Source organism: Toxotes jaculatrix, chromosome 18, assembly GCF_017976425.1.
Source record: "Toxotes jaculatrix isolate fToxJac2 chromosome 18, fToxJac2.pri, whole genome shotgun sequence".
Taxonomy (NCBI): Eukaryota; Metazoa; Chordata; class Actinopteri; family Toxotidae; genus Toxotes; species Toxotes jaculatrix.
Window position 1 is genome coordinate 17,805,166 of NC_054411.1, and position 20,939 is coordinate 17,826,104.

At 44.9% G+C, this 20,939-nt stretch overlaps 1 protein-coding gene across 1 annotated transcript; it reads left to right on the forward strand.

Moving 5' to 3' along the window:
• The first annotated feature begins 535 nt into the window (after positions 1-535).
• Positions 536-20,497, forward strand: si:ch211-194b1.1 (protein Wiz). Its single transcript, XM_041062448.1, has 17 exons — positions 536-756; positions 1,344-1,501; positions 1,612-1,813; positions 2,120-2,195; positions 3,168-3,316; positions 3,411-5,036; positions 6,436-6,876; positions 7,398-7,793; positions 9,748-9,894; positions 10,392-10,955; positions 11,061-11,513; positions 11,628-12,134; positions 12,321-12,893; positions 12,976-13,187; positions 15,826-16,126; positions 16,820-16,985; positions 17,471-20,497. The coding sequence occupies exons 2-17, from the start codon at positions 1,412-1,414 to the stop codon at positions 17,844-17,846; spliced, it is 6,279 nt and encodes a 2,092-aa protein (XP_040918382.1). The 5' UTR covers positions 536-756; positions 1,344-1,411; the 3' UTR covers positions 17,847-20,497.
• Positions 20,498-20,939: the final 442 nt, after the last annotated feature.

Genomic DNA, 20,939 nt, shown 5'->3' on the forward strand with positions numbered 1-20,939 from the left:
ATCCAAACGCACAGTCCCGTCTGTGACCAGCAGAGGGGGCTATACGACCATGTATCAGCAGCAAGGTGTTTTATTGATTTCCAGCATTTAGGGAATTTATTCAGACAAACTAATTAACAGCCTAAATACAACCGCATTTAACCCATAGCGAGGGGTAAATCTGCAGTGTGTTTTCTGCACATGTCATTTAATACTGTGGTTAATATGTAGGCCACACAGATGCTATCAACTGAATCCAAATACTCACAAATGACAGTTAATACTGCGCCTGTATTCATAAAATAATCTCTCATATTAATAGATTTTATCAGTGCTACATGTGAGCGGTGATCAGTTATATATGTCCGTGTGTTTTGCAGATAAGCTTTAAAACAGAGAGCCTCTCGTATATAAATAAGCATGTCGTTATAGAAATACGGACATAAACAAAGCGCTCATAAAAAGTTGAACTTAATAAACTTGTCCCCGGTGGGTTACTCGAAACTCTTCTCGTCGCCCTCCCCGTCGACGTTACGTACGCAGCCGTGGCGTGCCTGCAAGCCAAATAACATGGAGTCCTCTGTCTGGCATCTCCAAGGGATCCATGCAAAAAACCTGAGCGGCGATTAAAAGAGCAAGTTTCTCCATGGGAGCAGTCAAAGCCTCTTGCGAGCATCGTCTCGGGGCGTAAAGCTTCAGCTCCCTTCCTCAAAAGTATGACGAAGGGTGCTTAAACAGCCAGCCTTTCACTGCGATCCGCAAACCAGGCCGATTTCAGTGAGTATTTGCACTAAAAAAAAAAACCACACACACACACACACACACGCAGTTTATGGGCGTTTTTATTTTGAGGGGGGGTTTAAAGGCATTGTGCACGGATGCATTGTTTTTATAGTCACCTGACAACGACCGGATCGATATCAGACACGTCCTCTGAGGCCAACCCGTGGGACACCTTGATGTACCCGGACATTTCCTGCTTTTTTTTTTTTTTTTTTTTTTTGTAGAGGGGCAGCAGCAGGGGATATGGGCCTGAATATAAAAGCCACTTATTTATGTAACCATTTGGGCGCCCCATTTCGTTCTTTAAGACCAGACATGTTGTGAAAATAGGTCAGACGATCCGAAAACTGCAGCTGGCAGAAAATACTGAGGGCAGCCCAAACACGGCAGTCTCTGCAGATTTGACACTTTCATACTGTCTGCTGTGATTTTTTTTAAATTCTTTCTTACAATCAGCTGACTGTTTGGAAAAATAAAAAGCAGTTTGCTACAGTAGGCAGAGGCAGTCTGAAACTTTTAAGCCTTTCAAAACTTTTATTTTTTGTTCAGTGTGTGTGTTCATGTGTGAATGTTTCCTGTAGAAGAGGAGGCTGCACAATGTAGGCAGGCTGGTCACCAGTGGGACTCCATACTGTTCTCTGGGGGGACCATGGAGCCAGAGGGACGGCTAACCCCAGGGACCAGTTATGGGCCCCCACCCTTCAACTCAGCACAAACCTTCCTCAGCTGCACCTTACAGGTAAAACACATCATCAAAGTGTTATCAGTTTTTGCTCTCATTGCTATCCTCCCACCATACGTTTAGAAATGTTTTTCTTTTCCTTTCTTTTTTTTTTTAATCGCCTCTAGTCCTCATGTTCTCCAAATGTGAGGGATGGCCTGACGACTGCCAAATGCTCGTGGGGCCGCGCTGGGGACGAGGGCTCCATGCAGACTGAGGGCACTCAGCCCAGTGCGGACCCGGGGAAGAACGCACAGAGGAGATTCAGGTCCTCAGCCTTTCCTTCCTCCCTAAGCTGGGACTCTGATTCTGAGAAAGAAACACTAGATGGTAACACATGGTTTAATATCTATTGGAAACCTGTTGCACACCCCTCAAGAGTAGCACAGTAGTGTTTACAATCTGCAGCAAAGCTAGAAGTTGTACTGAATTTAGCTAATATATGATACCTTCACCGTACCTATCACTGTTGTCCCCTTATTGTTTTAAATGTTACTCAGTCTGCCTGTAGTCAGAAGTCTCTCTCTCTCTCTCTGTAACCTGAGTATGCTCTGTATTTTTGACTGTGGATTTTAACTGTTGAGCCGTGAAGTGATGTTCCTGTGGTTGTGTGTTTTGTGTGCTGTCATGTGTCAGAGGAGGAGCTACAGCACTTTTCTAACCCTCATGGTCTGGCTGCTCACAGCCCAGGATCTCCTTCTTCTGGACTCAGGTGAGGAGGAGGTGTAGGGGAAAAGGCAGGGAAAAAAAAAAAGTGCTCACAGAGAGACATCACAACGGCAGATCAATTTTTTTTCATTCAAGTAGGCAGTAGCCACGATTAAAAAAAAAATACATATATGTATGTATATATATATAAATATATATATCTATACTGAGGTAATGTGTCGCTGTGTGTGGGAGTGTGCCTGTGTGTTTGTGTGGCATCTCCCGGCTAAGAAATAGTCCCACACATAACCACCGTAAAACTACAGCCTGTTGTTTTTACATTTCGGTTTTTGATCAGATTAAACAAACGACATATCAAATGTTAATTATTGATCCTTAGAGGTGTTGGTAGGCGGAGTTTGTTACTTTGGACGGAGCCAGGCTAGCTGTTTCCCTCTGTTTTTGGTCTTTATGCTAAGCTCAGGTAATTCTTGGACGTGAATAAACACATTTTCCAAAATGTCAAACTATTGCTTTAACTAACTAAATTCCACCCAATTTAACCCAAATTCCAGATTCACCTTTCTTATTGGGAAATTACAGACCTGTAAAATAAAGCGTTAGTATTTTATTTCCTGATGTGAGGGTCTAAATGATGTTTCAAAGCTTCCTGCACACTGCCTACCATAAAATTATGGTGGGGAACATAACTAAATTCTTAATTTATTTAGTTGGCCTAACAGTAGTCGGCCTTAAATAGAAAGAGTCTACAAATTCTGGAATCAGTTTAAAACGTTCCCACCATGTGTCTGTTTATAATTACACTACACCCAGTTTGCTAAACCCACAAAAGTCCCTGGAAAAATATCAAGGCCATGACTTCAGTGTCCTCAATAGTAGCTATGTTGCTGAGAATAAGAAATGAGAGCACATGCATGATCTGTAATGAACGCGATGCACTGAAGTGACTTACTCCAGGCAGAGATGCTAACCCTAATTTGATTTGATGTTTTTTTTCCCCCTTCCTGTGGTCCAGACTTGATTGTGAAGAGGACCCAGAACCTGAAACACTGCAGCACTTGCATAGTAAAAGGGACACATCTACCCCCGCGGAGGGGCATGACGACAACAATGAGAACACAAAGACAGAAGAGCCAAATACATCTCAGCTGGGCCTACCAGAATGTAAGGAAGATACCACATCTGCCTGCACACTTAGCATCTTTCTTTTTATCTTAAGGCTCCTTTCATTCATAATCCTTCTGTTTTCTCTTCACAGTGGCAGACAGCAAAGTCTGGAATGTATCTGAGGGAGCTGAGCTGTTTCTGTCCAAAGTGAAACCAAAGGAAGGTTGCCAAATGGAGGAGGAGGCAGACAATAGTGAGGAAGATGAGGGCGAAAAAAGGCCCAAGGGAAAGGAAACCAGGGAGTCTGAGAAAGATGTGTACACCTTCCCTGGAGACTCAGACCCCGAGAGTCCACCTCCTGCCCCCTGGGCTCATTGCACATTCATTCAGCGGTGCAGAAAGAAGAGGGTGCTGCTCAGGCCGTTCTCTGGGCTTGGCACCTTGAAGCGCACATTGCCTGAGACCGGCCAGCAGGCAGGAGTGAGTCTTCAAAAATCAAAAACCTCTGAGGTGGCACAGCTAAACCAAGGTGGAGGGGTTTATGATTTTGAGGAAGTCAGCTCTGGAGAGGGAGCGGCGGAAGAGCCGATAAAGTTCAGACACAAAGGAGGGAAAAGAGACAAAGAAGGAGAAAGTGGGGTGGAGCCAGGTAAAGAAATTTTCACCTGTGTGGAATGTAGCATTTATTTCAAAAAGCAGGTTCACCTGCAGGAGCATATGGTTGAGCACTGTCAGAGTGGTTCAGGGGGTGGCAGGCGTGGGGGAAAGGGCGGCCGTTTTCGGTGCGTTGAGTGTGGATGGAACCTGGCGAACCGGCTTGCGCTGGCGGACCACCACAAAAAGCACCAGGAATCCCGTCTGAAGATCCTGGAGGAGATTGAGAAACTGAATGAAAATGGGAAGGCAAGAGAGACTCAGAGAGACCCAGCCGTTATGCAAGACACAAGCCCAGTCTCGATTCCAGGCAAAGTGTCAGACCCAGAAATAGTCACATCTCCACCTCTGTCCCCAGCCCCGGTTTCGACACCAGAAGCAGACCCAGCGGTTGTTCGCTCAGATGCAACTCCGCCAAATTCAGTTCGATCCTCAGCTCAGGCCCGAGCTGTCTCTGCCTACCGCCGTCGCTTTGTCTGCACCAAGTGTAACTTCAGCACAAGAACCTCCCAGGCACTGGCTAATCACTCAAAGACCCACAACAGAAAAAAACCCACCCTCCAGGCTGACTCCCCACCTCCTGGTTCACCGTCATGTTTAGCCTCCACTTCCCTGGCCTGTGGCCACTGTGCCTTCCTGACCTCCAGTCAAACCGTACTGAGGGAACACCAGAAACTGGTCCACCCAGGACAGTTCTCCATCAGTGGGGCACAGGCTGATGAGACTGGCCAGCATTCAAAATCTAATGCAGGTGCTCGAACTTCTAAACCCATCCTTGACTCTGACCACCCCTCTGGGTCTGGATCCCTGCCCGATGCAGCTCAAGGCAAAAGCCAGCCAGGGGTCACTGCCTCTGAGGACAGCACAACACCAGACAGCGCTGCAGTTCAGTCCGCAGGCCAGGTGGTCTTCAAGTGTGCTGGGAACAGGAGATTCAGCAGGAGAGGAAAGGCTTGGACTGATCTGGCAAAGTTTCATCCCAGACCGGATGATGACAAACTGCCCGGGAGTGAAGAAGAGCAGGATGAATATCAGAGCACAGAGCTTGACACTGAACTGTCCCAGCTTGAGGCCAAATCACCTGCAGAAGTGAAACGACACACTCGAGCACGATCCAGCACAGGTGAGGCTCCGTGCCAAACTAAAGGCACAAAACCACAACTCTGCACTAAAATGCTGTGGTTAGACCAAGTCACCATTACTACAGCATTAGTGGAGCGTTTATTGTTTATTAATATTAGATATTTGACATTTGTCAGGTGGCCGGCAACATGACAACAAATGAATGCTAATGTCGCTCCCTAACTCCTGCATATTTATAATGCTTTCCTCCAGTGACGTTAATGTTCTCTGTGGCAAAACCTTCCCTCTCCTGGGTTTTCATGCACACAAAAACTTTAAGAATGCTCGTGAAGGTTCATGCATAAATAATAAATAAAAATAGAAGAAATAAACACTAATTGGGGTGGAAATTTTGACACACTTCTACTTGTTAAGTCTCAGAACGTCTTTAACTAGTTGGTACTTGTAAGGCAGGTCAAGCATTGTCATGAGGAACTGTCAGCTGATGGCATTTCCAGGGATTAATAAATTCTCTGACTCTTCAAACCTTACGGTGACACTCAGCAACCATGGGTTCCTCCAAGCAGCTGACTGAGGATCTGAAAATGAAGCTAATTAATTCCTACAAAGCCAGGAAGATTTAAAAAAAGAAAGAAATCAAAAAAGTGCTTCTAGCTTGAAATTTCCACTCTCTGAAATATCACTGAGAAATGGCAGTTTAGGGGAACTGTGGAAGTCAAGACAAGATCCGACAAACCAAGAAAACATGCAGATAAAACTGCACGTCTGCTGGACGGAAAGGCGAAGCAAAGCCCCTGTATGACTGTAAAGGAGCTGCAGGAAGGTTTCACTGACACAGGACTGGTGCATCGCTCCACTGTGTAGTGTTTAAACAGGGTCTACATGGAAGAGTCATCAGAAGGAACGTCTAAAGTCTGCAAAGCAACATCTGGATAATCCAGAGTCGTTTTGGAAACGAGTGCTTTGGATGCTGCCCAGCAGATGTGCATGACAAAACCTTGTCATGGCTTATACTGTTCCCATTAGCTGCTATTTCTTAATGACATTTCAGACAGTGGATATTACACTGTTCTTCATAGCATTTCCCTGATTTGTAGGCATCAATTAGGGTCATTTCAGATCCTCAACCAGTGTTTTGGAGGAGCACATGGTTGATTAGTGTCACCAGTGTAGGAATAATGGTTAATGGTCAATACTGCAAAAATAAAACGCGGGTTGTAATATATACTTTGAAGGGTTGAGATGTGGTTGACACATATTCAGAGGTGACTTAGGTCAGACAGAGTTTAAGTGGTTTTCTAGGGAGCTCTAAAGAGCATTCACCCAAAGCCCTACATGCACATACAGTGTTTAAGGTGCGTAGCCTCAGCTGGTACTGATTCAGTTTGAGTAGGATATGTCTGTTTATTCAACGCTGACTTTTTTTTTTTTTTTTGTAGACGACTGTTCAGCACAGCAGAGTTCTACATTATCGCTCCCGCCTAAGAAGAGTGTGAAGGACGAAGGCAAACAGGAAGAGGAAAAAGATGGAAAGGTTTTCTTCTTGAGGAGGAGCACTCGGGTTACTGCTGCTTCTGCGGAAACTGACAGTGATGATGATGACGACGACATTGACGAGGAACACGTGCAACGTTTCCTGTCAGAGGGCATCTTGGATGAAGACAAAGACGAGATTGATGAGGACTCGGAGGCGCTGAAGAGCGTGGAGAGGAAATGCCCCTACTGCCCCGATCGATTTCATAATGGCATCGGGCTTGCCAATCACGTGAGAGGCCACCTGAACCGAGTGGGCGTCAGCTACAATGTGCGTCACTTCATATCCCCTGAGGAAGTCAATGCGATTGAGAAGAAGTTCTCTTATCAGAAGAAGAAAAAAAAAGGTCAGCAGCTTGTTGCATGTGTTTCTTTGGGCTGTGGAGATGTTGCCTGAGCACATTTTGAAAACCCAAGCAGACAGGGTGTGTAAGACTAACAGAGGCCAAGGTGGAAAAAAAAATCCACTTTTTTTTGTCACTTGTTTTTAGAAGTTCTTACTAAAATGTAAAACAGTGGTTCCCAACCTGTGGTTCAGGACCCCTTCGAGGGACACAAAATTAATCTGAAGGGACACAAGGTGATTAACAAAGTTAAACTAATCTTGACTTGCCTCTAATCTTTCTTTTTTTCCCTTCTTCTTTTTTCTACTGAATAATTTAACTTCTTTGGGACTCCACACATTATTCAAACAACATAAGAAAAAACTAAGAAGAAGAACATAAGAAAAAGACTAAGTCAATGAGAGTGTGTTGTAAGAAGATATTTACTTTCAATGGGTCACAGGCCAAAAAGGTGTGGGAACCACAGCTGTACACTGAGAGTCATGTGTCTAAACTTCTTCTTGTATTACCTGTCCTCTCCACAGTTGCAAACTTTGACCCAGACACATTCAGTGTGATGCACTGTGAGTTCTGTAGCGCTGGCTTCGACACCCGGGCCGGTCTGTCCAGCCACGCCCGGGCCCACCTCCGCGACTTCGGCATCACTAACTGGGACGTTACCATCTCGCCCATCCACATCCTGAGGGAGCTTTTCTCCAGCAGGCCCGACCTTGTAATCCCCACAGCTCCCCCTCGGAGCCTCGACTCACCACTGGAGGAGGAGGAGGGTGAGGAGGAAGATGAGCAAGAGGAGGGAATCACTCAGGTAAAGCTGGAGGGGGAGACGAGTGAAGGGACGCTGAGTGCTGCCGTCTCTGATGCACTGCCTTCAGCATCTCCTCACCGCTGGAAGGAGGAGGATGGTGGAGAAGAGTGTGAGGGTAAGTTTTCATTATTGATCCATCCTTAGAAGTAGTAGTGTGCCACATAGACCGTACTCATTGGTGTGCTGTTATTCTGTTGGTTGCTGATGTGTTTGAGACCATGTTAGTTTTAGGAGTTTAAACTTGGCTCAGGGTATAAAAGCCTCTTTAAGGATGCCAGGGAGGGACGAAGGAGACTATTACAAATACAGGAAGCAGTGTGAGACCTGAGTGAAGACGCTGCTGTTTGAAGTGCACCTGTATGTTTCACTCTGAATAAAAACGGGACTGACTGACCTGAGTGACACCTCTGTTACACTTCTGTGTGAAGTGTCTGATCGACATCAAATCAGCCTTAACTGTGTGCGAGTTTGTGTGTGTGTGTGTGTGTGTATTGGAGAGAGTGAGAGCGTCACTGATGCCGGTGGTCGATGTGGCACTCGGTGCATTTATCCCAACCTCCGCCTCCACTCGATTGGTCACGCCTTAGCTTAGCGGTGCATATGGGGGCAAAATGGCTGCTTCCACCTCCCCGCAGACCCAAACAATAGCGGAAAAACTGTCTGGCTTCAGCTGCCGGGAGTCCGATGCACTGCGGTTGCGGACCGGTGAGTACCGCGCGCCGTAATTCCTGTGCACCGCGTGCCCTCGGATCACACGGCGGCGTTACCCTGCGCGTCTCGCGCCGCATCTTCTGTCACATTGTAGCCAGACAACAGCCATTAAAAAACTCTTTATCATGTGAGACCATGTAAAGAAAAGCAGTGTCGCGCACAGCCATGCAGGTAGCCCATGACATGCATGTCAAAAGCTCATAAAGCTGGTCATTGTTATTGTTTCGGGTGCTCCCCGTCTTGCACGCGCGGACAATTTGTGATGATTTTCGCTGTTGTGATGTTGTTGTTACAGTTTGTGTTTTCTTAATGTCTGAGAGGGTTTTTTTTTTATTGTGTACGTCTGGGATGACGTCCAGAATTTTCAATGCTGCAGGATCTGTAAAATTACCTACAGTTGCCCAATCCTCGCCATTTTACTTTGCTTTGATTTTTGATAGAGGACACGCTGTGCTTTCAAGTGCATGCATTTGTGCACGTTTCTTTAAAACAATAAACTAACAGTGAGATTGCTCAGGAAACACGGGAACTTTGTGGACCGAAAGCGGTCATAGTCTGTAATCTTATTACAACTTATCCGGATCAACGAAGTATAATCGAAGTATCACTTTTTTTTTTTTTTGTACTTGGAAGTATCGGGTTTGCTCAGCGTTTCTCTGCCTCAACGGATACAAAGTCAAGTTATCGGTTTGCTACTTTGCCCTGTTTTATAAATACTCCGCTGATTATTCAGTATTGTCTTCATTATAATAGATGGTGTTATAACGCTGCGCTCCGAGGTGTCACATCGCCGCTCTTTTACAGTCAAGAGATGAACTGACAAGCGCAGAGCCGCCCACCAGACAAAAAGCATTGTCTGTCTCCACGTCTCTTTTGATTTACCGATTTGTCGCAGAAAATGGCACTTTTGTCCCAGGAATGCCTGACTGCGGGGAACCAAGACTGCCATGTTTGCTTCATACAGTAGAGCAATTATTACTTTTGTGACAGGGTTTCATTACTTGAATTGTGTGCATGTACATTTCCTCACAGGAGACGTTATAATGCGCGGTTATTGCAAGGACTGAGAAATTACAGGCAATGAGCTCACAAGACTGAGTTGATTTTTTTTTTCTTCCTGCTTTCAGCCTGCGTCTTTTTATTTATTCTCAAGGCACTCAAAAATATATTAATATGCTTTAAAAGGCTGACTTTTTTAAATTATTATTTTTTTTTATTTTTAGAACACAAATTGAATCTAGCCCTGAGACACTTTCCTCATCATTTATTTTTGAGGTGATTTATTATCACAGCCACTTAATTGACCTAATTAACATGCCATTTCTACACTTTCATGGATTTTGTGTCTTCTGTTTTAGGGGATGAGGAGGAAGCAGCTGAGGAAGAGGATGAGGAGGAGCTGCAGCTTCCAGCTCTGGACGGTCTGAGCTCAAGCCCCGGGAAAACAGGGCTGAGCAGCGTGGACACGGACAGCCTCTCCCCCGGGGAGGATGCAGACGCCAAGGGTGAGAGAGGAATATGGGAACGCTGACCCCAGAGTGTTGACAAGGGATTGGATTTGCCACAGTGAAAGTCTTATTATAGCTGTCAGTGGGGAAATTGTAAAACTGACCTTAGGTCAGTGTTGAGGCGTGGCAAAACTACACCAGAGAGGGCTGTCCCCAGGGAAATCCTGAGAGGTAGACAAATGTATTTAGGGGCTAATAAAAGCACCTCTAACACTGTGCCAGTGTTCCTGCAGACTGGGTGAAGATGTAGACAGGAAGGGTAAGTGAGGTGACGTGTCCTCAGGGAGAAGGGTAGCCTCTCAAAGAACCTGAGCCACCTGCTGTTGCTTTGCAAACTTTGTGTTAATGCTGCTGTTGGTTAAAATAATGAAAGCGTACATTAACAGAATGTGAACAGTAACACTTGTTTTGAAATATTTCTGAAATTTATAAGCTTAGGCTTATTATCTTATAATTTTTTAATGTCTCATCAGCTGCTCTTGCCTCTTTGTCAGTCCACAACTTGAAGTGTGAGGTGTGCGGAGCTCAGTTTGAGACCAGACGGGGACTGTCCAGCCACGCCCGCTCTCACTTGCGCCAGCTGGGTATCAGCGTCTCAGAGAGCAGCGGGGCGCCCATCGACCTCCTCTACCAAATCGCCAAGGAGCGCAACATAGACAGCCAAATAAGCTCATCTCTTCTGGAGCCCCGCTCAGCTAAGAACTCCTCCCCACCTCTTCCTCAGAAAGATGAGGATTTAGAAGACATGGACTTAGACGAGAAACTGATCCCTCTCTCCATCCTGGCCAAAGCAGCGAAAGCAGCGCCACCCTCTTCCTCCTCCACACCGACACCTTCACCCGGTGCCTCTCCAGCTCCACCTCATTCTGGCTCCCCTTCCTCAGTAGTGAGGAAAGCCCCCATTTCCTCTCTGCTGCCAGTGTCTTCCCCCTTGCGCTCCCCAGAGCACAAGGCTGGGGGAATGAAAAGCTTAAACTCTAACATCTCTGCCCCGGCCACCATCACAACAACCAAACCCCTCTGGGCACCACAGGAGAATGATGCTCCTCTCAACCTCAGTAAGTGCCGCTGCCGTCACCGAAGTCTGTCTCTGATAACACTGTAAAACATCATATTGTTTATTGTTGTTGTGAGGCTCAGCGTAGTTATTTCTTCATGTGCAGCGCTGGAGGTGGACCCCAACAAGGACATTGTTTGTCAGCTGTGTGGCGCCTGGTTTGAGACACGCAAAGGCTTATCCAGCCACGCACGAGCCCACCTGCGGCACTTTGGGGTGGAGTACTCTGAATCCAAGGGCTCTCCCATCGACCTCCTGAACCAGCTCATTGATACAGATGACTTCAAGCACAAAGCCAGTGTGTTGCAGCTTGACGGCCACGCAGAACCACGAGGCCTCACCACCACGCTCTCCTCCCCAAAGCAGTCCATGCTGAGCCTCTCTTCCTCTTCACCTTCTTCCCTCATCTATAAGGTGACCACAGCTGGAGGTGGGTCGACGTCCAAAGCTACCTCTTCCTCTGCCTCGTCTTTACTTGGCCCGCCTGCCAAGCGTCTCAAGTCCTCTTCCGTGCAGGTCTTCCGCCTGAGTAGTGGGGAGCTCATGGCCCTTCCACACAGTAAGTGCTGCCTATTAATGATAAATCCTTCACATTAAGTGGCCTCAGCTGTAAAAATCACACGTTGCATGAGGTATAATACTTTTTCTCTTTAACACAACATTAAACTCTTAGGTGAACCTCCAAAGGAAATAGGCTGTGAGTTTTGCGGGGAATATTTTGAGAATCGCAAAGGACTCTCCAGCCACGCCCGCTCCCACCTGCGCCAGATGGGCATTACAGAGTGGTCTGTCAACGGCTCCCCAATCGACACCCTGAGGGAGATCATCACAAGACGTGGCCTGCCCTGCGCTCTTCCTCTAAAGCCTCTCAAAACTCCACCTCCATCCTCTCCGGGACCCCCTCGTTCCCCTCTGTCGACCTCCTCCTCTCCTTCAACCACCCTCCTCAGTCGTCTGCCCTTCGCCTTCGCCCGCCCCTCCAGTCCTCCTCAGCCCACCGTATCTAAATCGAACTCTGCTACACCAACGTCATCTAGCGGGCTAATCCTCAAGCTGAAGCCTGAGCCGGTGCAGCTGGAGGTCACCACGCCTGGAGCTGTGGGGAGATCTGGGGGCTTCTCGACTGAACCTCTCAGCTGTAGCTGGAGCAGCTCTGACAGTGTGCTCCCCCTCAACTTGGGTAACTTAAACCCTAAGTTTTGTCTCCAGGGTTTATTTAGCAATTGAAATGAATAATTTGACATTTTGGTAAATACACTTATTTATTATCTTGCTCAAAGTTAGTTGAGAAGCTTGATACGGTACCCCTGTGCCTTCATGCCCGTACGATAAATATGTTTACATTCTCCTTCTGGTCCTTCCTCAGCCATGGCCCATGAAGTGGAACCTACAAGGGATATTCGCTGTGAGTTCTGCGGGGAATATTTTGAGAATCGCAAAGGCCTCTCCAGCCACGCTCGATCCCATTTGCGCCAGATGGGCATCACTGAGTGGTCTGTCAACGGCTCGCCCATCGACACCCTGAGAGAAGTTATGCACAAGAGAGGGGTGGGTGCCTCCTCTCACTCAGACCAGGGAGTGAAGAAGGAGTCGAGCCAGGGATCCAACAGTCCCCGATGGGACAACACCGGGGGCGCCAGCAGTTCTGATGGTTTGGGTGTTTCGGGCTACCAGGTGTCCAAATTCCGTAAATCTCCTCACACTTTGCTGCAGTCGGGTTCGAGGCTCCATAAGCAGGGCCTGGGGTCCGTGGGTCCATCTGCTACCCCACCTGCAGGGAAGCTTTTCAGGATGTCCCCACTGGGGAAAAGGCCCCTGTCAGCAGAGGCTCAGTCCGTGGAGACTTCCCAATCGCCACCACATCAGCTTAAAACTTTCTCACCTCTGCCACATGATTTCTCCTACAAAAGAAAACCCTCCCCAGACAAGCATCACCAGGGTGAGTCATTGTTAGGTTTTTGTTTTTTCCACCATTACTGATCATTACTCTCTTCACTTTCTTTCTTTCCTGTGTTTGTCAGATCCCAGCTGTGAGTTGTGTGGGTTCTACTTTGAGAACCGTAAGGCTCTGGCGAGCCATGCACGAGCCCACCTGAGGCAGTTTGGCGTGACTGAGTGGTGTGTAAATGGATCCCCCATCGAGACGCTTAGCGCTTGGATGCGCAGCAGGCCACAGAAGGTGTTGGAGATGCACCGTAGCTACATGCAGGGGAACCGCTCTGCCCTCAAGAAGGTGAGGACAGGCAGTCAGTTGGTTATTCGTTCTAGTGTAATAACTCAGGTCAATGCGAGTGTTATTGTAACTTAGCAAGCACTCAGGCTTTACTTGGATTTATCTTTGGCCTCTGACGCTCCAGCAAAATCTACTTTTTGCGAGTGTGAATGCTTTCTTTTGTCTCACAGAAAAAAAATGGTAAAATATCAGTGAAGAACTTGTGCCTCCCACAAAGCTGAGCAACTATACAATAAAGGATCATAACCCACTGTGCTACTTCTCTGACACGCTCACTTTCCTCCCAGTGTCTTTGAATAGGCGTCATGTTTGGAGATCTAACATGCCTCAGCTGGTGGCTCGACAGACATTTTGTGTCTTGGAAAGCTTCAGACGTGTTGTCTAACAGCTTTGAGCCTTACTGTAGATCCTGTGTCTTTACACCCAGCAAAAATCACTGTGGGGACAGATGCCAGAACAACTCAGCTATTGACTTGATAGTTGCCATAGTAACCAGGGTGCCTGGCAGCTTATGTTTCATCTTCAGATAAATTATGGCATGCTGTTGATAGAAGAAAATGTACGTTTCTTTTTTTTTTTTTCTTTTTTTCCCTCCTGAATTAGTTTCTGGTGCATTTGCGTCACTGTCACACCTTTTCCCTGAGCTGTGATGTGACACACATACAGAATGGATTACCTTTTAAATGTCCTTGTAATCATATTGTAAAGGGTTTTTTTTACTGAAAAATGAACCTAACTAAGCTGCATGTATTGGATTGTCACGCCTGCGTCTGAGGACCAAGAAATGACTGATATCATCATTAGAAAAGCACTTATCCATTTATAGGCCATTTATTGATTAGTCAATTGACAGAAATTAATCAGCAGCAGTTTTGACAGCTGATTAATCATTTCCATCATTGTCAGGCAAACATGCCAAAAATTCACAGCTTCTCAGGGAAAAGGGTGTGCTAATTTTCTTTGTCTTATGTGAAAGTAAATTCAATATTTCGGGGGGTTTGACAGGACAGTTTATTTGAAGATACCATTCTGGGCTTTAGGGAGCATTTTTCAGGGAAGTATTTTCGCTAGTTTCTGTCAGTCCATTGACCCAATGTGGAATTGAAAAAATACACTGCAGATTAATCAGTTATGACATGACACATGAAATGTCCTCACAATTACCCAGAATCCATAGTTGATGTCATCAAAGGTCTCTCTCTCTGTCTCTCTCTCTATATATATTTATACTTTAAAAAGAGACTGTTTCCTATTTTTGTCTGATAAATGACTTAAAGGATTAATCAATTAGTTGCCAGTTTTCGCTTGACTAATCAATTAATTGACTGAAGAGTTTCAGCTCTGTTGAGATGCAGCTGTAATACACTGTCAATCAACTAGTAGTTAAACAATATATATAATTTAGTATTTCCAGTTACATCTTTGGCAATGTGCATGTGTTTTAATTCCCAAAAAATAAAAACAAGAAACCAAATAAATCTATAAATGTAAATATGTAAGCAATATTTGGAAAAATGTCAGTTTCTCTGCATTTAGATGCGTATTGATTATTTAAGCTACAGTGATCAAATATGCCTTACAGCCCTGTACGCACACACTCACAGATGTTTTTCTAACTACCAGTAAGACTGATGAAATTAACAGCAGAATGGGAGAGATGTCAGGTTGAGTCTAATCAATGAAACAGGAGTGGAAACACCTGGTGTGAAGGGGCTTTATAGTTCTGCAGAGACTTCTCAGTAAAGCAATGTTTTATTCCTCGGAGTAATGATGACTTGCCTTTTTCTTGGACAAATATAATCTTAACTCAAGGTTCACTTGCTAGCTTTATGTTACCTTATTACTGATATTATTATTGTTAGTAGTAGTAGTAATATCAAAGATTACCACTGAAGACCATGACATGATTGAAAGAGGTAGTAAGTGGCCTTTAAGCCTTATCCATTTGCTTTCTAACGCATCTCATTAATACTGATGACTTAAAACACATACAGTAAGGATCACTTAATTGCCAAGCTTTCTTAATTGGGCTCTTAGTGCTTTGTTGATGACAGATAGGCTTGAAAGGTCACTGGTTATGATTGTATACAGTGTTATACACACAGAGATAAATTAATTATCTAACAAATGTAGAGAATGTTTTCTGTAACAGCTGCCTAATTGGGTATCAAGATCTTGGCATCTTCAATTTCAAGATGTAAGCGAATTCAAGAAGCGTTAGTCAGACATTTTTTAACTGAAATACTTATTTCTACATATATTTTGAAATATAAGGTGCTTACATGAACTCCTTACTGCTTTAAAGGAACAGTTTGACAAGTGGGCAATCAAAACACCCTAAACATAGCAGCAAAATTTATATAATAAAATACTTAATTTGAAAGGCCTAATTAAATAAATATGCCCCTCTACTATAATGTTTTTTTAAATATCCGTTTTATAAATTACTTTGGTGATACAGTTAGAATCATTCTACAGCAAATTATGTATATGTTGAGAGAGAGGTTTTCAGTTTGAAGTATAAATTGACCTTGTTAGTGTAACAGGGTGTGCTTAATGTGGACATTGGACATGGCAGCTCAAGTGTCTGTCGTTAGTGTAAAGCTGATAAGATCGCTCATCTTTTTCAATCTTCCAGAAGAGCAGCTCACCTCTGACTGTATCAGCGGATTCTGATCATATCCTCCCCATCTCATCACAGAAGGCCTCTTCTTCCTCCTCCCAGTGGTCTTCATCTTTGGCTGTAAGCCTGGTGCGACCAATGAGCCGCGAGGTCAGCCAGGGCTCTTCCAAGACCACAGAGGGTGATGGTGGTACCAACCTGCAGGCCGCTGCCATCAGGCCCGGCCGCAGCAGTCCCAGTCCCTCACGACTCTCTGGCGGCCTCCCACTTCAAGCACAGGTGGCGCGTAGTGAGCTGAATGTCCGCCTGCCCAGAGGTACGTGAGGATCCAGCATATGTTTTGGCTCTCATGCACTCAGTCATGTGCCTCCATGTATCATAAACCCACGTTTGTATACCTTGTACGTAGTCAGTTGTTTTTAATTCTTCTTCTTTTAATTCTTGTTCGAACTGCTGCGCAAGTGCAGCCTCACAGAGCTGCTAGCATGACTGTAGTCTCCTGTTTAAAAAAGACCACCGTCTGCAGCTACACAATAGCAGTTTTAACAGAATAAATTATGTGTAATAAAATGAAAAAAGAGCCTGCTATGCTAAAAGAAAAACAAAAACACTGAAAGTGAGGAGAAATAAATGAAGTGTTTGGAGTAGAGCCACAGCACCGCACTAGCCATTTTCTGTGACAGTGAGTTGCTTTTTATCGTTGGTTTTTGACATTAAATTGGCTTTCATCATGTTTTTTATTCCTTTGAAAAGTAGTGAACGGGCCACATTTTTACATTTAATCTGTTGAAAGTATTTGTGCAAAATTAATTAACCTTGCAAGTACAAAATTAAATGAGAAAAGAGAATTACTGAAGATTATACATCATCTGTGTTCAGAAAGAAAGCTCCACCTTATAGGCTTTTAATGACTTAAATAACTCCACGTCAGTTTCTGGGCTGATACACTCACATACTTAGGTGCTCCACTTTGCACCAGTCCCATTTGTCGCCTCTTCTTCTTGATAAGGTTTTGAGCGTCGGCCCTTGAAGCACCCGTCTTGTCCAGATGGAATGGAAAGAGACAGCGGCCCTCCAAAGCCCCCCCGCACAGGCACCGTCCCCGCCCTGGTGCCCAAACCACCCTCCTACCCACTGGTCAAACTGGTGGGCAAGTTCTACACCCTGAAGTGCCGGTAAGTGAAACCCATACTTTAGAGCAGAGCTTCCCAGAACCCAGGAGAAAATGTTCAGGGACCTTAACATTAGAAAATATGAGACCGCAGCATTAATATAACTGTCTGGCTAAATTTTAAATAGTCCCTTAATCCCCAAGCAGCAATCACCATCCTCACCCCCTGCCGAGCAGTGTAGTGCTAATGCACTATATTGAGAATAGTGAACCATTTGGGATTTTCAGTCAACATGAATGAGTGCTTAAATTCTGGCATAACTGCAGTACAAAAGTTTTAACAGGATCGGCTGCTCCCTGAGGAAGTCCTGAATTTACCAGCATCAGATTGTGTTTCATTTCTTTGTGTGAAAACTTTGCTGGAGCCACAAAAGCTGTTGCAGTTATTTTACACATTAGTGGCAGTGTTATTTTGTGTTATTTTACACATTAGTGGTAGTGTTATTTTTGCATAATTCCTGGCTTAAATGTGTTTGCTGTCTACGCCAGGTTCTGCGAGGTGGAGTTTCACGGTCCGTTGTCCGTGCAGGAGGACTGGATCAGACACCTCCAGCAGCACATCCTCAAGATGAACTACAACAAGCCTGCTGCTCCCAAGGCAGCTTCCACTGAACCCCCTGCCCCGGCTGACGACCCAGCCCCGGTCCAGGCCTCTGCCCCAGCCTCCACCTCTACCTCCAGTACCACCTCTACCACACCTGCCCTCACCTCCACCCAGACCCGCACCACAGCTCCTCACAGCCGCTCCCCTACACCTCTAGCCGAGTGTGCTCGCACCATCACTGCCACAGAGATAGTAAAGGCCTCAGAGGAGCAGCCTGCCCTAACTCCGACTCCTATTCCTCTTTCTACCCAGATGGTGTAAGCTCAAATTCATCGCTTGCTGTCATTTTACCCCTTCTTGTTTTCTCTTGCCTTTACACTTTCTTTTCGTGCATCTGTTTTTTTTCCTTTGGCCTTCACAAAGTGTTGTTGCGGAGGAGTGTTTCCCCTCCAAAGAGCCCTGTGAGCCCCAAGCACCTTTGAAGCAGCTTTCTAGACTGTTACTAAGTCCCGTTACCATGGGAACGAAGCTCTCCTGGATTATCTGCGCACCAGGGATTGTGGGAACTGTCCAAGGTTATGAGGAGAGATGAACTAATGTTTTGTGTTTGACTTGTTTATATTGAATGTCCAGGTGTTGATTTGGACCGTTGCTGTACCTCTCCTCCTGTTCACTGGGCAATTTAGGGGTTAATGCAGTCTATTATCAAGCTTCAACCCCCTGTCTATTACAGCCCCCACCCACCCACCCCGACCTCTCCCCTTACGAACTGTGCATTATTAAGGCTTGTGAGACTTTGGCCATTTCTACCAGCACGCTGGAAGCGCTGGCCTCAGCCTCTCACATAGAGGCCCTGACTGAGATTAAAATAACATTTATAATCATGCTAGTCTTGTGGTTGAGACTTTAAACATGCGGTAACACTTGGTGTTTTAAAAAAAAAAAAAAAAATGCACTTTCAATGTTGACATTGTCACTCAGCACTTACATAAACACCCATTTGAATGGGTGAAATTTGACTAATTCCGATTGGTTAAAGGAACAAGAAGTGGAAGCACACTCAAAAAGGGAAGATCCCCCTTGTTAACTTGATAATGTAATGTAATTTCCCCAAAATATACGTTTTGCTTGAATGTAGCTTAAAGCACCTATTAATACCTTATATGCACACACTCAAACACAATCAAATGTGCCCCATCTTACTATACCATTGAAGTTTTATCTTTCATGATGTTGCTTCTCCACAGTTTGCTGTTTTCAGCAGATAGGGCTGCTGTTGTGTTGGAGGCACAGTTGCTTTTTAATCTTTGAGATTTGAAAAGTGGGGCCATAGAAACACATTTTAAGGTTTTTTTTTCTTTCCATTCACAGTGTTGCCATTTTCTTCCTGCCTTTTTCAATGTAACCCAAATTATTATTTATTTATTATTATGCATCTGAATGTGGTAAGCTAGGTAATTTTAAAGCTAAAGTAGATCTTTGGAATGTTTGAAAATAGGTCAGCGGTGCACTTTTGCTCTAGTGCACAATGTGAGCGTGTGTCTTAGTTTGTATGTTTGTGTACATGCATAGCAAATGTGCATTTGTTTCCCATTTTAAAGAGAAAGACAGAAGTAAAACTGCTTGTTAGAAAGACACCTCCTTAGCTCAAAGTGAACTAAATTTGGGAACCTGTCTGTATGTAGTCTGATCAGGACTTACATGCATCCATCATCGTGTTCGGATGTGCCAAAGAGTCTGTTTACTTCCTTGTCTTGCCTCTGTAACAGCTGTTTACATTGGACCTGATGGCAGAGGAAACTCTGCACAGCTATCGAGTTCCCCAAGGCTCCACACTGAACAATGGACTGAACCAGAGTTGATCTGCATCCACTACATGCACAGCTGAATTCCCCCGGTCTGAAAGACTCGGGCTGCTGGAGCAGCTTCATGGGACTCGTGTTGTTATTGTAGGGTTAGATTATTCCAATTAAAACACGAACACAAATCAAACTTGATTTCAAGCAGGGCTCTCGAGAACTGTCAGCCCTCAGTCCCAACACAGAAACGCATCTGACCTCGGGCTCCTGAGGCTGAAGTCTGCGGTCTGTCTCTTTTTACATTGCTTCAGAGTGTGTTCATATCAACCTAGAACTGAAGCAATAACTAAAGGGTCCATGTAGGCTGATGACCTTTTGAAGTTTGTTCCAGTGTTTGAAACATGACTGTTCAATCCAAACGATACCCCAACCCTTTTATGGAGTATAGATACATACTATATAACTACATGTACTTAAGAAACTGTTGATGCTAGTAGAGCTATCAGCAGTTCTAATAGCAAGGTAGTTGGAAAAAAAATTAAGTGATCTTAATTCCTCTAGTGTGATTTGATTTCAACCTTTGATGCTATGTATTTTTTATTGCTCTGTGCATTTCTGTATTTGCAGTCCTGCAAGGTGAATCTTAGAGTATTTTTTATTTTTATCTGTTAGTCTCTCCAAGCTGAAACTTTGGTGCTGGTAAGAATGTGGCAGGTCAGCAAGATGACGAGTGAGTGAAGCGCGAGGAAAACATTTTAATGTGATTGTCACATCCTGGTTTCAAAGGTCTCTAATAAGCAGGCCTTAAAGGGAACCACTTTGCACGAGATATGAGATATGATCCTCTCTCTGCATTCACAGAGTAATAGACACTGTAGCCTCTCGCAGGTCTGTGGTTGCATTACTGTGTGAGATGTGAATTAAGAGGCTGGTGCATTAGAGTTCCCTTTTAAGATTACCTGAATAAGCCTCAGCTGGTGTAACTGGCTGTCTTGTGTGTACGTGTGTGTATGTGTGTGTGTGTATGAGAGTGAGTGTGTAAAAAGACAGTGAGATGACGATGATGATTAAGAAGAAAAAGATGCAGTTGAGGAAAGAACTGTACTGTACACAAAGGGGCAAGTTTTAAGTGAATCAACTCCAGAACAAACAATAAATGTGATTTCAATTTCAGACATTGCATTGTATCCTTTATTGTAACATAGCAGCACATCACCCATGTCTGTACCCTGACCTGAGAGTGTTGATGTGTCCAACTTTGTGTGCAAACTGTTTGGTTGTAATAGTTTTTGACCACTAGGGGGAGGTACAATACAAGCTTCATGCTCCATGGTTAATTTGAAGCAAATTTGGCTTGAATACAACCTTAAAAGGCAGAGAGAGAAATTGAAGTTTTTTTTTGGCATGTATGCCACACACAAGGCTCAGAGTCTCTCTGTGCCTCACACCTTGCTCGATAAATTAAACCTTTTGGTTTTACCACCATGTTTTTCAGGTGCTCATGCCTCTCATCATTACCACAGAGAAGTTACACAAGTAAAACATGTACAGTCTGTTTAAGTGTTCTGGTCTCGCAGAAGGCCAGCTGGTGCGATATCATCAGAATAATTTGGTT

Excerpts from the sequence above, each read along its gene's own strand:
- si:ch211-194b1.1 (XM_041062448.1), top strand. The coding sequence starts at position 1,412 with ATGGAGCCAGAGGGACGGCTAACCCCAGGGACCAGTTATGGGCCCCCA. Across the intron at positions 2,196-3,167 it reads TCTCCTTCTTCTGGACTCAG|ACTTGATTGTGAAGAGGACC; the intron begins GTGAGGAGGAGG and ends CCTGTGGTCCAG. Across the intron at positions 11,514-11,627 it reads GCTCATGGCCCTTCCACACA|GTGAACCTCCAAAGGAAATA; the intron begins GTAAGTGCTGCC and ends TTAAACTCTTAG.